At 36.5% G+C, this 18,446-nt stretch overlaps 1 protein-coding gene across 1 annotated transcript; it reads right to left on the reverse strand.

Annotated features, from left to right (window-relative positions):
• Positions 1-114: 114 nt before the first annotated feature.
• On the reverse strand, positions 115-14,117 carry LOC147874323 (uncharacterized). Its single transcript, XM_087345553.1, has 9 exons — positions 14,032-14,117; positions 11,576-11,637; positions 8,824-8,983; positions 6,428-6,525; positions 5,381-5,574; positions 4,609-4,746; positions 818-1,874; positions 330-637; positions 115-180 (listed from the first exon to the last, which is right to left on the reverse strand). Exons 1-7 carry the CDS (start codon positions 14,082-14,084, stop codon positions 1,809-1,811), a joined length of 771 nt encoding a protein of 256 aa, XP_087201679.1. The 5' UTR covers positions 14,085-14,117; the 3' UTR covers positions 115-180; positions 330-637; positions 818-1,808.
• Positions 14,118-18,446: the final 4,329 nt, after the last annotated feature.

Here is an 18,446-nt window from a genome sequence, read left to right on the forward strand (position 1 = left end):
ATAAAGTACTGTCATAAACATAAATTGATTTCATCCTGAGCACAGCATACTCACTTCATCTATCCACTACTCTTATAAAATCACAAAAATCATAACTTAATGAAAAACACTTACTGTGTTCATGAGAAACTTGATGCGCCAACTCTTGCCAGCACGCGGCTGAATAAAGCGATCTCTTGACTGCAAGTAAGGACAAGATGTCGGTAACATTGCAGTTTGAAGTACAAAACAAGTAACGCACTCCTTCCCAACTTAAGAATTTCAACTGCAGACAGGAAACAACAGTTAATGACAAAAGAGAATCAGCAAGGCACAGAGCACATACTAACCTGAAACACCGACTCCTGTGATCCATGCAGAATCTCCAAATTACACAAATATATAGAGGTGGCGGTAGATGGACTTGCTCTCCTCCTTCCCTACTCCAGACCTTCTCCCACCACCTTCCAACCCACATGGTCCTCAGGTCCTCCTCCAAGTTCTGCATCCATCTCTTCCTCCGCCTTCGACGTCTCCTCCTTCCCTCCATTCTTCCCTACTCCACAGCTTCTCCCACCAACTTCCAACACACATGGTCCTCGAAACAAGTGCTTTTGATGATCAGACTATTCTTTAGCCTCTTCCGTGGGTGCATAAGCTGAAACAAAAGACAAGTTTCTGAAGAGTCCTTTCAGCCTTATCTTGCATATTCTGTCTCCTAAAGGCTCAAAACCTAAATAGCTTCGTTTTTATCCACCCTGCCATGTCCATTCCACCTCACCTCCTCCAATGCCACCATGTCCATCCCATACTTCAGCACCTCCATCATTTTTCCTACCTTCATCATGGTTCTAACATTCCATGTGGCCACGGTCAATGTCGCAGTTCGCTTCCGAGTCCGTGAACGTTTCCCAGGTCCATTACCAAATGATCCATCCATCCGAGGCTCTTTTGAGAGTATCCTAACAATATTTGTTTTCCGGGGTGGGGTTGTTAACCCCAAGCCCAACCCCCAACCTGGAGGACCAGGGTATCACTCTTAGTCTGGCTCATCGCCTTAGACCTGTCCAGAATGGGTGACCCTACTAGGAGCCGAAGCTCTGGCCGGCATAGCCCTAAGGGTCATTTGAGCACGCAAGCCTCCTCACCCAGCAAAATTTATTTGCCTTCGACAAGGTGGTGATACCTTCAGGAGGAAACAATTTAACTATTTAATAAAACTAATCTATTTAACAAACCACAAATAATTAAACTATTTAACAAAATCTTAACAATTAAGTTATCTATCTATTATAAAAATTTGTGATTCCTCGTTGTCGTCAATAAATTACGTCATCAACAATGCCGAGTATAAACAAACTCGGCATTGTTGTGGAACACGACAATGCCGAGTACAACACAACAATGCCGAGTACAACACAAAAATGCCGAGTTTAGTGTCTTACTCAAGATTTTAAAACGCAACCAACCCCCCCGAAAGGGGGTTGGTTGCTTTTTAAACACTTGATCAATCTTCCCCGAAAAAGGGGGTTGGTCAAGTGTTTTAACCCTCCATTCGGGGGGTTTAGTTTAGTTTCTTACACAAGATTTTAAAACGCAACCAACCCCCCCGAAGGGGTTCGTTGCTTTTTAAAAACTTGACCAACCCCTCCGAGGAGCTCCGAAAGGAGCGTTCTGCCCTAGTTTAACAAAATACTAAACAATTTAACTATTTAAAAATACTAAACTATTTACTAAAACAATTTAACAAAAAAATGTTCAACTAATTTTCTAAAAACAATATAAGTATTGAATTTAAAATAATTTAACTATTTATATAATTGACTATTCTATACTGGTATACACTTCAGATCTTCCATAATTGATGCAAATAGATCTTCGTCCAATTCTGGGATCTGGAAAGGAAATAAACATTTGAATCAGAAAATGAACTGGAATAATGGGGAACAAGTATGGAAACACATGCGGCAAATATCTCGTGGAAGGCGATCTCTATGGCTGTGGTCACAGTGGCACTAACATCGGTCGTTTTGGCCGAACTCGCCCAATCTTTTCAAACCAGTTGGAAGGCACGTGCGTGGTCTCAGTGCAACCGATCTCATCGGCCGGTTATAGCAGATGTCGGACGGTGATCGGGCGAATTCAAATCAGTTTGTTTTTTTCGGCCCATGTATGATTCATGTGAGAGATATAAAGATGGACTGTGAAAAATTGATAAGTTTGGTGCAGGAAAGAAGAAGTTTGTGGGATCCGCGATGTGGTCAGTATCATAATAGAGATGTAGCTCGGAAGCTGTGGATTGAGATCGCCACTTCATTGAAAACTACAAGTAAGTATTGAAATTATTAACATACACAGATATACAACCATCACACATTATAATTAATTATTAATTCAACCATCATGCAGTGTGTTAACAATTGAATTGTCATTTCTGAAATAATTAACGTAACCAACAAAGTTTTAAGGTACATTTGTGATAAGAAAATATTGTTTAAATGCATCACGAATTTCATAAGGTCTCCGTGATGACCGATTGAAACGTCTTGTAGAGTTGGCCTGGTCACTATCATTGTTTTCATGGGTTGCGTTGGTATCTGATAATACAGACTCACTTATTCCTTCTGTATCGATTACGATATTGTGCAATAAGCAAACGCACTTGACAACAGTATCAACGTGACTTGAATGTAATTGTAGTTCCGTCTTGAGGCATCTCCATTTGCTTACTAAGATTCCGAAGGCACATTCGATTGAGCGTCTAACTCTACTCGGGCGATAATTGAAAATCTCAGTTTCGTGGTCATTATTGTTTCCAGTAAGATACGGTCTCATCAAATATTCTTTTAATGGATATCCTTGATCACCAAGCAATACATGAGGCACACTAACATTTGTTCCTGGCAGTGGTTTATTGGGTGGTACGTTGAATGAATTATTTTCCAAATGATGATAGACACCAGTTTCCATGAAAACACCACTATCGCTCCTTCTTCCATATGCTCCTACATCCACGGTTATAAATTTATATTTAGCGTCTGCGATGCCTTGAAGATGGATGGAGAAAATTTTTTTGTAGTTATAAAACATGGAGCCAGATTTAGGGGGACATTTTATGCGGATGTGTTTCCCGTCAATGCTTCCTACACAATCTGGAAAATTCCACAAACGCTCATAATCACTTGCAATCTTCTACTATAAAAATTTGTGATTAGTCGTTGTCAACCAATTTGTCGTCAAAAAATGACGTCATCAACAATATCACCTTATATTTGTTTACTCGGCATTGTTGTGGAACACAACAATGCCAAGTACAAGACAACAATGCCGAGTAAACAAATACCTCTTCACTACCAAGCCAGTCGCATTATCAGTGCTCCAGAAGCAGCACGTCGCATTATTAAAAATTGACCGACATCTGGCCTAAAACATCAGAAAAGTGAAAGAAGGAGTTATCAAGTATTTGAAGTGCCAACTCTAACAACTCCTACAAGGTAAACTGATACTTATTCGATATATTATGATTACGAAAGTATTATGAAAACTGACTTTTGATCGATTTTAAGACAAAGATTTGCAGGGGTGGGGCTGGACGTAAAAAGTTGACTGAACAAAAACTGTTTGGCCTCTTAACAGCGACGTAAAGAAGTACATCAGACCTATTTAAGAAATAAAGAAACGTGAAAGAAGACTTACATTGATAAACGAGACCATATTAAAGACACACGTAGAAAAACAGACGAAGATTTGCAAAGGTGGGATTGGACGTAGAAAGTTGACTGACCAAGAAGAGTTGGCCTCTGAATAGGGACGCAAAAACTTAACCATCACACATATTTAACAAATAAAGAAAAGCGAAGGAAGCCTTATATAGAAAAACTTATTCAACAAGAACAGATGAGCAGAAGGAAACAAACGAAGACTTCCAAGGGTGGGGTTGGACGTAGATCCAGGCAATACTTTTAAATGAGAGGCAGGTCAGTAATTCTGTGGTGGGCATTTTCTATGGCAATAATTAACTGTGAGCGTGTAATTAGTTCTGTGTGATAATTAGGCAAGTACTGGCTTATACCTCACGCCTTGCCATGTTCTTTTATTCTATAATACGTATTTCTAGATGTGGATACAAAGATTTTAAACGAGTTTAAATTGGCTAAAAATAGGTTCTTGAATCTGCTCAAAAATGTGCAGTGGCGTTGCACTTATATTTTCTTCTGTGTTTCACTTTACTAAATGTTCAGGGAAAGTTATCTTACATCCCAAATAATTCTGCTGGATAAATGTTCCTTGAGTCCTTTGAGATTGCCACCAAACAATTCAAAATCCCAGTTCGTCAATTTGTAGTTTTTGTTTTCAACAGGGACATTGAAAGTGAAAGTACATATTGAAATGAAGCTCGAAAGGACCATTTTAAAGCCAATTCTATTAACAATTACACATAATTAAAAATACACCTACAAAATCATCATGTGCTCGAATGTTCAGATATTTCTTAACTGTATAGTTAAATTGCCATTTTGAATTTTCTCTTAAACACATTTTACTACACCATTTACATAGATTAGTGCTTTCAGAAATTTATGTTGGGCCCAAATAATTTTTGTAATCAAAAGGAGAATTGACACTAACCTCATCGTCAATAAACTGTTGAATTTCTGCATCCTCGCTGGCGTCCAAAAATCCTGCTAAACCAAAGTCATCATCAAATGGCTCAGGAACATTTCGGTCGTCGGCCATTCTGCCTCCTGAGCATGATGGATTAGTGGGCTGCAACGAATTAAACAAAATTCTTGTAACTTAAATTATTGATACGACATTCGATATAATAGCACGACGTCAGAAGACCCTGACAATAAAGAATCAGATGCACATTTATATCCAGAATGATAAAAGTCTCAGCCTTGATTGCAGTGAATGTGATGAATATTATGCAGATGCACTCTTCCCAAATGGGATGTGATGAAAATGTGACAGAGGGTTTTGATGTAAACCCAACAGAAATGGTTAAGAGCAATAAATGTTTAATTACAGGTGATTTCAGTGCTCAAGCAGGAAATGATGCAATTCTCGTAGGTCAAGTAAAATGGCGACCTGTGTATATTTAATGTCCATATAAATATAAACTACTTGTAACATGTCTTTCCTTTCAACGGCCAGTTTCTTTTTAAAATACAGAATTAATGTTTAAAACTTAGGGCAGAGTTTTAGGGATTTAAGTAGTGGAATCTGCTAAATAAATTCAACTGCGATGCGTTCTTACAAACAGGGGCAGACTTACTTTACTACTCACCCCGATAATCCAGAGTTTACAGCAGTCATTTTTCACCTCTGACATTCCTCACTCGTTTGTTTTCCATGTGTAAGCGACAGATGTCAGGCAAGTGCAATGACGACTTCTTACCTTTGATGAAGTGACACGTCCTCCGCCTGTTGTCTCTGCCTGTTGATGTTCACGGGCTCTCCTGGTCTTCGCCCTGCTGACGCTTCGCTTCGCAGACTGGCGTCGCTTAGCAGACTGGTGTCGCAACATTTTTTTCTGGGCCTTTTTTCTGAGAATCTTCTGTTCCCGGGCCACATTGGGATTGTAGACATAATCTAAAACCGGAAAGAATGACATTCAGATGACAGCATTCCGTACACGGTTGTTTCTGATCCCGTCATTTGACATCAGAGAAGAAAAATCAGTGACATTCATAAATCATGTATTACAGAACAACAGAAACAATACAATGTATTTTGATCATATCTAATTGCAGAATTAAATGTTTAAGTTACTCCATTTTAATATTATAACATCTCAATGCGTTTCGATATCTGGGTTCTGTTGCCTTGACTCATAAGTAGATGAAAACGTTTCGGAGAAACTGTCTCCAGCTTTCCTCAGCTTTCTCGTCGTCTAATATAAATATCTCCATTTCCCCGCATAGCACTACAGCCCTGAAGATTGTGAAAGTACCTTTCTCCGAAACGTTGCATCTACTTATTCGCCGTGAAAGCTCCTGATAATACAAAATTAATATTTCCATTACAAATATTAAAATGAAGCAAACATTAATAACACTTTACAGTCAGGTCTTCCGTGTTACGTACTGCCTCAGTATCAAGGTTGAAGTCTCTTCAACTGGTACACACCCACATGACTTTGATGCTTTCACGGCGGTGGGAATGAGGATGATGATTATATTCTGGATTTTGGTGCAGTGTAGACGTAGCAGGAAAACAAAAAATACATAAGCTGTCTGTACCTTTGCTGATTATTACCACTCCAACTATGATCGACTCAAATCATAAAGCATGTTACTGAAGAATAAAGACTCAGCAACAGGTCAGTCAATCCCAAATATATCTGAATCGGTGATGTCTCTCAAAATTCTTGGGTACATTTTTTGGAAGTTTTCTGACGTATAAGACAGCTGCTGCTTATTGACATTAAAAGAGAATTACTTACCAGGATATTTCTTCTTATGCTCTTCCTCCGCCTGGCGGGCTCGAGCAAAATACTCTTCCTTGTCATTCTTTTGAATTGACCTCCACATACAGCCAAGTCTGCAAATAGAAAAAGTGAAACTTGTAAGAATACAGGCAGGTTGCAGGACGAACATCAAGGGTTGCAGCTGGGTAAAGGCAAAGGCAGTGGTGTTTGAGAGCGCACAAAATGTTTCACTTGTTCTCGACGATCAGAACATTTTCAGTAAATGGAAATAAGATATCCAATTTCAAATTCACCTCATGCATACTCTACCCAGTGTGCATTGTAGTGAAGGACGATGACATTGTGAAGCAGTTCAGGACGATCATTCCTAATTGCATGACACAAGTTATTCTGCAGAGAGAATATTTCCGACGCAGATCGGCAAGATTTGAAGATGGTGAAGCTGATGGTATTCGCCGTCTTCCTCGTCGTTGGCAGCGAGTACTTGATACACTCGGACACTACTTTGAAGGTTGCTAGTCTTAATGTAAGAATTGTGATTTGACTCACACTGATTTTTTTAATCACAATTGAATTTTTCGACGATTAAAGAACGAAAAAAAGGTCATTCCGTAACGTGTCATTTTTTCTTGCCTACTATACCTACAACCATTCACACCTGCCTGATCTGACTACGCCAATCGGAGGAGTATATCGTGCCCTTTCATATGTATATTTTGGACTTACTTCAATATAACGTGTTTGTCCCCAAAAAATTAGTTGTCATGACTTTTTAAGCAACCCTCGTTCCAACCACCTTAAGTACAGTAGGGAACCGCATATACGGCGGGTTAGGGACCAGACCCCCGCCAAACTGCGAAAATCGGATTTTGGCCTTTTTTCACTTGTAAATGCATGTCAAAGCCTAATAAGATGTTTACACTATCATATAACAACTGCACAATAGTAATAGGCATAAGATAACGATATGAATGTAAAATGAATATCAGAAGTACACGCATTGCTTACCTTAAATTAATTTAAAATACCTTAAAATATTTGTAATTACACCGTATACAGTATGTAATAACTTTGAAAAATTGCCAGAAATACAGACGCGGAGCATACAAACGCTAGACGAGAAAATGGCTGCGGACGCACTTCTGACTCAGCTGTTAAACACGTGGGGCCCCACTGTATATATAAGCAATTGAAAAGCTCCATATGACCGGAGCGCCAAAAAGTAGTGCCAACCGTACTTTACTCACGTAGAAATACGTCAACCACCTCATCTATCGATCAAATGTACAGCCTACACGATTTATACTTGGTCACAGAACAGGATAACATCTTGAACAGCAATTCCGTTTCTCGCCGAGGTATGGTATGTAAGGTGCCTATTCCTGATAACTGGCCAGTTAATGTAACCGAAAGATAGGTTCCATTCCGTTCAGAAACTTTACTCAGCTATCTAAACTTGCACAATTAAAACATACAATACCTTGATTTTGCCCATTCCTTTTCTTTGGGTGTCAAGGTTGATGTACACTAAGGGAGGAATGTGGACTGAGGGTGTTTGAGAATATTTGGACCCAAATGTGCCAAAATGCTAGGATGCTGGAGGTTGCATAAAGAGATGAGATGGGCAGGGCCTGTAGCCCCCATTGGGAAGATAGTCTTGGTAGGTAAACCAAATGGAACGAGACCACTATGCAGACCTAGACAAGGATGGAATGGCATGGACTGGATTCATATGGCCCTTCTAAACATGGTTATAAACCTTCAGGTTCCATTAAGTGTTTGGAATTTCCTGAGTGACTGTTGGCTTCTCAGTAAGGACTCAACTTTTTGGAGTAAGTAAGAGGAGGGATACATGATGTGGCTAGAGATGCTGCCAACACTTATGTAAAAACCATAATAGTTGCACAACTTCTTTTACATTACACAAAAGCTGTTTCTTTTAAAGGAGTGTATGTGTTCAGGTTGGACACATGTTTTGAGAACCATCTTCAGCCTCCTCAGAGTACTCTGTATTCTCAAAACGTTGGTGTTTACTCCAGTAAACGAACTACGTGGGTAGTAGCCCTAGAATTCATTATAGGCCGGTCAATGTTGAACATAACATAAAGTCATAAAAACATGTTCCTAATTTATATTTGTTATGTTGTCAATTATCTTCACTTTTTTAAATTGTTTCCCAAGTGACAGCATTATGGAAATAAAAAGTACAGTGGAATGCGATTCATGTAAAAGATTTTGTGATATAATGTCATCTTTCACCAAAAAAGGCACAAGCTAAATACGCTCATCAGAAACCTCAAATAATAGGTGAATTTGAATGACTTTGAAAACAATTTGTCATTCACAAATGCTCTGCACATTAAATTATTAACAAGTAATTGTCCTGAAGTACATTTTGTTTAGAAACTTACCTCACACTAATGTGCTTATTTTTTTCCCCAGGATACAGGGCAGCCAGTGTCTTTCGCCAATCATTGGCGAAGACCAGGAAGGCATTTGGGGTGCGCGTGATTTTCTGCGCCTGTCCTACGTGTCTCTTATCTTGGTCTGAATCTGTGATCTTAAAATTTCCTGAAAGAAAAGTGGAATCCATATATAACATAGTGTAAAACCTATAAGAATCAGAATATGGTCAACAGTACAATAGAACATGGCCGTCTCCAACGTACGTGGCCCTGCAGATCACTGAAGAGTTACAGACATACAAATCTTAAGTAATACAATATGCTGTGTTAACATATCTGAATGAGGTCTCACTAACATCCGTATGACAGAGAATATCTGAACTGTGAGTAAGAGACAAGAGTTTTGTGTTTCAAATGACTGGTCAGTTTCAGCCATAACGAACACATTTCCTAGTATTATTCCAGTAGTATTCAGGTAATAAAACATGCATTGATGCACACAGTACTCAGGAAAAATTATTCCTTGGATGACATTTTACAGATAAAGACCAATTTCCTCTTGCAGTCCTACTGACATAAATTTGAATAGTTTATTTTACAAGCTCCCTCAACTGCAGCCATTAAGTACTGCACCATATGAACATATTTCATAGGTCCCTTTTCACCACATATGACGCCTCCTCTGGTTGAAGATTGAGGAGGATGTGGCCCTCAAATATAAAAGTAGATGCAAATAAGCAGTCATAGGCTGCCAAAAATAGCGGTCCTTGACTTTATGCTGGATGGGCATTTATAATCTGTCACTGTAATGATCACACAGTGTTTTTACTCGGTGTTTCAAAACAATTAAGATTATTAGAATTGACTATATTTAATTCCACAGATCAGTTACAACCACCAGATGATTTTGTAGATGTAGAGAAACACTACAAGGTTCTTCTATGTCTTTAGTATATGCACCACAATGTACACAACAAATGGCTAGCGATATTGATTTTTCTCCCATGTGCTTTGTAGCATTGTTTCATATGGCCTCGTAGCTCTGGCAAGGACTGGCATTGGTGGTCTGTAGATGCACACATTGATGACAAAGATGATTAATATATGACAATTCAGACACTATCCCACTGTAGTAATATCTGTGTCTAAATTAGGCCAACTTAATATTAGGTAATAATAATAGGAAATGAAATATTAAAGAAACAGTTGATGGTGTCACAACAGAATTTTTACAAAATTAAATGTTTTCTAGTAATGCCCATTTATAGTATTGTTTAAAGAACAAAACCTAATGGATGTTGGTGTGAGCTCATCTTCTTATCATAAGATTTTTTTAATGTATTTTGCCTCATTCTGTCCAAAAATTGATAGTACTGACAATGGTAGAGATGAGAAATGCACAAATACATGCAATTCTAGTTGGAAACCTTAAGGAAAGTGACCTCGTGGAAGTGGGAGGATAATGAAAATGATATGTAAATAGTATTATTGAATTTCTCTGGCTCACGTTTCTGTGCAGGGGTGGGCTGTTGGTAAACGGCAACAAACATTTTGATTCCATAAGAGCAACTGTTCCTGATTTATAAGAAAGCTTTTCAAGAGTTGTGTAACTAAAATAAGTTGAATGCACACATTTACAAATTTTGAATAGACACGATTTTTATATTTCAGTATTTTCTGTCTATCTGATAAGTTATTTCCATAAAGCAACTAACTTATTAGTTTTGGTGTATCTGATGCAAGTAACAGTGTCCCAACAACAGTACTTGCTAATTTTTCCTTCCATCCAACTTGTTTTCATTTCTTGGTAGAAATTTGACCTAAGAGATGAGTGAAATTTTATGTAGTTACTTGTGGATCAACCCCTCTGTCAAAAGTCTTATGATAGTCATAAATGATACTTTTATTATACTAATGCAATCTCAACTTATTTTAATATAAGGTCACATTATGGAGGTAGGAGTCCCAAAATATTTAGGGAATAGGCTTATGTATATAGAATGAGAAAAAACAAACAGATGTACAAGTCGCATACCTTGAATAAATTAAACCACTTTAATGAAATCTCCTTCTGAGTTCATCTGCCCATAATATTTACAGTATCATTAAGTCTTCTGGTCAAAGATGGCTAATTAAGAAAGAAAGAAAAAAATTAAATTGTCATTATGGGCTCAAATTCACAATAACACTTGAATTAAATCTTAAGCTGACCATATAGAGCATGTTCACTTTATTGTAAAGCTGCCTTTTAACGTGACCAACCACTAATGTTGTAAAACTGCTTTCTCATGACTTTTCATAAGGAACTTTTGGAACAGTTGAATGGATTTCCATCAAATTGGATATTAGGGATTTTTCAAGTTTTCTGCACATTAAACTTCTTGTAAAAAATTGGCAAATATGGATATTTTACAGGATTGAAATTGTTTCCCAGGTAAGATGTTGAACATAAATTGCCAAGTAGATATGCGTTGATGCAAGAATGTTATTAGCAGTAGTTGTAGAAATAAATGGACCACAAGGTTGTCTCGTGCTGTCATTTTATGACTTGGAAACCAATGGAGTAATTTTGATGACCTTTTGTACTGAAGGCACTTGTACAAATTTGCCAAACAATCCAACATGTCCTAAACAGGAGCCCAAATAATAAAACATTTTCAATAATTGCTGTTTATAAGACAGCAAAGTTAAAATATAACAATGACAGCAGAGGAAACACATCATAATCTTTACTTTCTTGGGAGGAGAGAGGTCTTACCTTCATCATCCAGGACACTGTTGATTAAGTCATCTAAATCTTCCATTGTTGCAGTATGTATACTAGAACACACAAAGAGAACAGAGTCAGCGATTAAATTCAGCCAACATACAGTAAAACCTCTCTAACTTGGACACTTGCGGTTCCACGATAATGTGTCCAACTTACAGGGGTGTCCAGGATAGAGGGAAAGGGGAAAATCATCCTTTCAAATTGTCGTGTAATAACAATGTGGTAATTGTAGAGTATTATGGAGCCCTTCCCAAAAATAAAATTATTGATAACAAAAATCAAAAGGGTAAATTAAATTTTTACAAATTTTGTCTTCACTAAATTAAACTTGCATGGATAAGCTCAAAGGGAAGGGCACCAATACTTTACGTTTACCGACAATATAATCTGTTTACTTACATAATCTAACTACTGTAGGCTTGCTCGAATTAAGAATTAATGACAATAATAATAATCTTTTGAAACCCACTCTCGTGGTTGCACATTACACCCCAGCCTCAATGAAATTTTAAATGTTCAGAATGTATTTTTTTTAATTGTACTTACGGCAGTAGCTCAACATATGATGTCACTTATTTCTTGTAAAAAAGTCCGTTGCTTTTATCTTTGAATTTGTCCATCCTCTTTCTAATTTTCGACGCAATCCGAATAAAGTTTCAACCATTCCTTGTTGGTTATGAGCGAAAGCACACCGTTCCAATTTCTGTTAACACTGTTTAACTCAGTTGCAAGCACAGTACTGACAAAGTTAAAATTGTACCAGTAATATATACTGTAGTCCAGTGAAGGGTTCAACAAAATTATTCCATTGATGTGTTCAAAGTCTCACACCTTCAAACATAAGCAAATCCTCAGGTAGAAGGCATTCATAAGTCATAAATTCAAAGCAACAAAATACTAACTGTAAACGTTTCCCATAAAAGCATTGAAGCTAAGTGCATGAACCTGTCCAACTTACAACAAAAGAGGTGTTCAAGTTCCAGGATAAAGGGGTGTCCAAGATATAGGGTGTTGTGGACATGTAAAATTATAGGATATTCGCTGGTTCCAATTAAAAGTGTCCAATATAGAGGGGTGTCCAGGATATAGGGGTGTCCAACTAGAGGGGTTTTACTTACTTCTGTCTGTATTTAAAAAAATGACACTTTTGTGAAACTTAGCACCAAATTAACATACAATTATTATCTTTGTATCACATGTTAAGGGTAAATAGGCCATATGTAATGAAACTAGTGTTAATGGTAATCCATTAGTTCAGTTTGCCTAAATGAATAACTTAATGGTTATAAGTACCTGGTTTTACTGTAAGTTTATTTACAAAGGTACCTGCAAATCACCAGGTCAGGATGGTATTAACCAAATTATTTAAATAGGTCATATTCTCGTGCCCTCTAGACAAGGGCTGAGTGATCTGAAGAACCCTTAAGTAGAATGATGTAAATGCAGAAAGAAATAATGAAAATATAAAACATGCTGCACTGCACAGCCCTTGATGATCCTGCTTTAGAGGAAGTGCAATATTCAAATTACAAAAATAATAAGGCTTCAAGTGAAGACCCTGTTACTGACAAATGAAGAAAACATGGAGGTCAAGTCTTATTTGTTAGAATATATAAATTAATATTTACGATAAGAGTCCCTGAAGGAATGCCATCAGAATAGATGGACGGTTTGATATGCCCAATTTTTAACAATGGGGACGAGTATCATTGTAATAATTATGGAGGTATTACCCTGTTAATTGTGACATACAAAATTCTATTATATATTATTCTTTAAAGACTTATTACATACATCAATGAGATAAGAGGGGTGGATGTGGATTTTGACCAATGCATCATGACCAAATACTTGTGATGAGGCAAGCAATGGGAGCGACGTTCGTTTTACAAATACGAATATTATTGGTGCTACAAGCATACAAGTTAATCCCTCTCCGAATAATGAGTCAGGCAATAAGGTTATACTATACTTTGATGTAAATTAAATAGAATTATTTCTTGTAAATTTTGCGCATTTCAGTACTGCATAAATTACATAAATATATAATGTATTTTACAGGCCTACTATGTTATTTAATTTACTGCTCAAATACTTTCATTAACGTTGATGTTAATTTGCATTAATGCGGACGATATGGTCGGATACGATTACCTTATATTTGGTTTTACGTATTATAAGACGGAGTACATTTCACATGTTTTCAGCTAATATTAAATGTCTCTTTAAATTATAATTATTGTGATGTTAAAATTTAAAACAACATTTACATCATCTTTAATGTCCATGTACTTAACATGTTTGGTATTTGCATCTAACACTAAACCTTCCATTTTCACTCATCAATTTATTATCCAGGTATAACTGGATAATGGATGTTACCGTAATAAGGAGAATTATGCTTAAAATGACAACTATTTTTCAGAAAATCAAGCAACACTCACCAGTCCTTGTAGCTAGATGTTCTGTCCGTTTGCATTTGAATGTATTGGTACATCACACCAATCACAGCGATGCTCAATCATCCAATAAGAGTCGAGTACTAATAAACAGCAGGATTTAAACTAATCTTGGTAATTAATTTATATAAAATATATTTTAAGTTAATATTAGATGTCTCCTTAAATTCGAAATTTTGTGATGATAAAATTTAAAACAACAATTACGTCATCTTTAATATCCATGTTGTTACTACTAAATATTATAATGCGGTAGCGGATGCACTCTATGGAGTACTCTAATTACTATAAGCAGAGGAGAGCACTTGCTCGTTGCGCCATCTTTCGCGAATTTATGAACTTCTTCCGGTTTTGGTAGTTCTATCAATCATTTGAATTGGCATTGTGATCGGCTTTTCTCCCGGGTTCTTCAAAAGTGACGTTTTAGACTCCCACATTTCTGCGGTTGTATGTTGAGGAAGCAATGAAGGAAAACTGAAAGAGAAGTTCAGGACAGTAATAAAGGATCAAGGGGAGAGAATAGCAATGTTAAGGTTCACTGATGATATTGCCCTTTTGGCTGAAAAGAAAGAAGATTTAGAAAAATAATTGAATGGTATGAATAGATTATTCAGTGAGCAATTCGGCTTAAGGACAAACAGTATCAAGACAAAAGTTATGAGGAGCAGCAGAAATGAGAATAATGATCCTTTAAGTATCAAAATTTGAAAAGACACAGTAGAAGAATTGAAGGAATTCTGTTATTTAGGAAGCAAAATACCAAAAGATGGATGAAGCAAGGAAGACATTAAAAGCAGATTAGCACAAGCAAAAAAGAGCCTTCTTCAAAAAAAGAAGTCTACTAGTGTCAAACATTGACCTAGAATTAAGAAAGATTTTTCTGAAGTTATATGTTTGGAGCACAGCGCTATCAGCAAGTGAAACACGGTCGGTGGGAAACCTAGAAAGGAGAAGGACAGAATCATTGAAATGTGGTGCTATAGAAGGATGTTGAAAATTAAGTGGACTGATGAAGTACGAAATGAGCTGGTCTTAGACAGGATAGGGAATGAAGAAGTCTATGGAAAAATCTTACCAGAAGAAGAGATAGGATGGTGGGACACATTCCGAGGCACCCAGGATTGGTTAATTTAGTAATGGAAGGAACAGTTGAAGGGAATAATTGTAGGGGGAGACAAAGATTGGAATATGTTACGCAGATTTTTGAGGATGTGGGCTGTAAAAAATATGTGGAAATGAAGAGACTGGCACAAGACAGGAGAAAATGGAGGACTAGTCAATAGACTGATGACAAACAAACAATAGCCAGTTCAGTTATGCCCATAATTGGGAAGTTTAATCTTGAAATGGTATTTAGGGTTAGAGTGTGCACGCTGATACTCCAGAGATCAAAGCAAGTTGCTTGCGCTTCTAAATGTCTTATAAGGGAGTAGTCCAGTTAGTCAAGTCAAAAGGCACTGATAAGCTTCTGAAAGACTTGATAAATCACTCATGCAATAAATAAATAAATATACAACATTAATTCTATATAGGAACTAAAAAGCATAGGATGTTGATCAACATAACAAGATGTTGCACGTTTCTGAGACAAGTGTATTGCAAATATTTGTAGATAGTTTTATCATATGCATTTTGTCAACTCTGGTTGTTTTGTGATATATGTGAGTGTGTGAGAGACATTTTTTAAGTGTTCCACATTCTTACAAGCGCCTAGCCCAACAGGAAATACTGCAGTGCTGTTGGACATGTGCTGTCATGTGTGAATTTTCACTGCACACTCAAATTTTGGACACATTTTGTGCACCCTTGTACAGTGTTTTGGCAGCTCATTTTTTGGTGCAATAATTACTAGATGGCATGTGCTCTGTAAATTATAAAAATTTGAGGGTAGGCTATGACCTGACCAATTGGACTATTCCCTTGTAAGGAAAATAATGTTAATTTATATACTTCTAAATTGAGATCTTATGCCAGTTAGTGTGCAAATAGAAGTGTAAATATCATAGCTGATATTGGATCACTGTCCCATTTTGTAAAGGAATTAGTAAAGTTTTGTACCAAAGAAGACTCTAATATCAATTTCTTGCAGCCTGTTATGTTTAAAGGAACAAACTTTGTCACATAAAATATATCATCATCATTTTCATCAGAGTATAGTTAAATTCTGGGCATCAAGTTTCAGTCATTCTGGACCATCTTTAGTCCATAAAATTAAGTTTATATTCAAAAATTAAAAATTACAAGTTGTATTAATGTAAGTGCATATAAAACCAAATAACACACAGTCATATAATTAAACATATAAATTTGTAATTATATGTTCAGTTATTCAAAATAATTACCTACAGACCATATTCAAATAATAATCTACAGCACAATATGTGTGTATTCATTTTGTAGCGTGTTTCCAGGAGTCGCCATCTGACGGATGTCAGCTGTGTGTGTGTGTAGTGTAGAGTATTGTATTGGAGACTGTAATGTTGGACGTGTGTCCTTCAGACTGTGTCTCATGCACAAGAAGACATCAAGAAATGTATACACACTTATTGTGTCCCAGAGTGCCAACAATTGTGCATGCCTCCATGTGAATAAATTTATAATATTGTGTTAATTGTCAGACCACAGATTGCAATTTTAAACTTACTTTTTAATTCTTGTAATGCAAAATTATAGACAATGGAAAGTTGCATACAACTCTGTTTCACAACAAAAAATGTTTCCATAACGGCCTGGAGATGATGAATGTATGAAATGCGCCCAGATTTAATTTTATATTGTTAATAATACAAAATATATTGTGTGCTGGAATTTTTGTTCTTTTACAGACTCAGTATTTGTTACAAATGGACTACTACAAGTTACATCTGATATGTATTGAATGTGGAAGTTTAAAATCTACAGTGACATTTATGCAGAATACAGCAATTTCAAGCCGACATTTTGGAAAGGGATAGCATGAACAGATTTTTTTCATTTCTCTTTTTTCCACTCTCCCTTCATTAGACTCAAGAATCCTTCAGCTTTACAGAATTCTATTTAAAAATTTTCGTGTGAATATAAATCCATACATGTTTATCCCTGTTGACTAGTTGGCAAGGAAGGTGTGTAGGAATATCTGAACCTCTTCTGTAATTGTACAAAATAAAATCACAAACAGTCTTTTACCTTACAAATTATTAAGCCCATTATTATGCAGTTTTCACTATGCCCTATCCGTTTCTGTCCTAGGCCCAATTATCCTCATCAACGCCTTCTTCTCCTCAAAGTGAGAGACCATAGTTTTGCACCCATACAAACAACAGGTAAAATTACTGTTTTTTATATTAATCTTTATGTTCTTGGAAATCAAACAGGAAGACAAAATATTTGAACTGAGAAGTAGCAAGCATTTCTGTAATCCAATCTCACTCCTAATTTCCTTGTGAATATCATTTTCTTTTGTTATTGCTGATCCAAAATATTTGAACTCTGTCACACTGTCAAAGGGTTAGCTGCTACAGAAGATGTGTGCTTTGGGCATGGGGGTTTGTCAGAGGCCAGACTGGTGCACATGGCTGTGTCTGAACCTTGAGTGATAGAAGAATGTAACTTTCAATCAGGACAGTGTTTTCTTTCATCTGTATTAAATTTTGTATTATTTATTGCAACACTTCAAGAACCATTTTTCTTGTGAATTCATACTGCTTTACAGGACTCTGAATATAAAACAAGAAATCTAATCAGAGTCTAAAGTATTTTGGTGATTATGCAGTATAATGTGCAGAATTGCAATTTCGCACATTGTCCATCTTCTGAATTATTAAATACTACGACCACAGTGTCTGGAAGCTGAATTCTGCTCTAATCTTCCAGTATTGAAGAGGGAGGATATAATTCTTTTTTCTTTTTTTTTTCTAATCTGGAGCAGGTCTTAGGCAGGAGGGCCAAAAGATAGGATTTCTATCCCCTTTTGCTTTTGTATCTGATGACAGAAGCAGAATCCAGTTTTTCAGAATAGTTTAGTTTATAATTTGGATGATGAAGTAAGTGAAATAGAATAATTTTATATATTTTAATGCACCATTATCAGGAAACTTCAGACTTTGTTTAGATTTTGTGTTTAATTCATAACTTTATATAGCAGTGTAAATTCACAAGAAAAAGGTTCTTGTGGGATTATGTTAACTGAAAAATTGATAATACAATTTTAAGCATGCAGGAGAATGTCATAATGTTTAAACACAATGTCATACAAAGAATAGGAACAATTCACAAAATCTGATACGAGTCACTTGATCACCATCCTCTTCACTATGTAACATTCACTTCCCACTGCAAAGAAACCAATTTCTCAATGTTACAAAGATCTGTTGGTTGTTGTTGTTGTGTAAGGAAATAATCATTTTGTAATCCGAGAATAA

The sequence above is a fragment of the Zootermopsis nevadensis genome, unplaced genomic scaffold (assembly GCF_977971745.1).
Source record: "Zootermopsis nevadensis isolate Lab colony 2312 unplaced genomic scaffold, Znev_1.0 Znev_ptg000009l, whole genome shotgun sequence".
Taxonomy (NCBI): Eukaryota; Metazoa; Arthropoda; class Insecta; order Blattodea; family Termopsidae; genus Zootermopsis; species Zootermopsis nevadensis.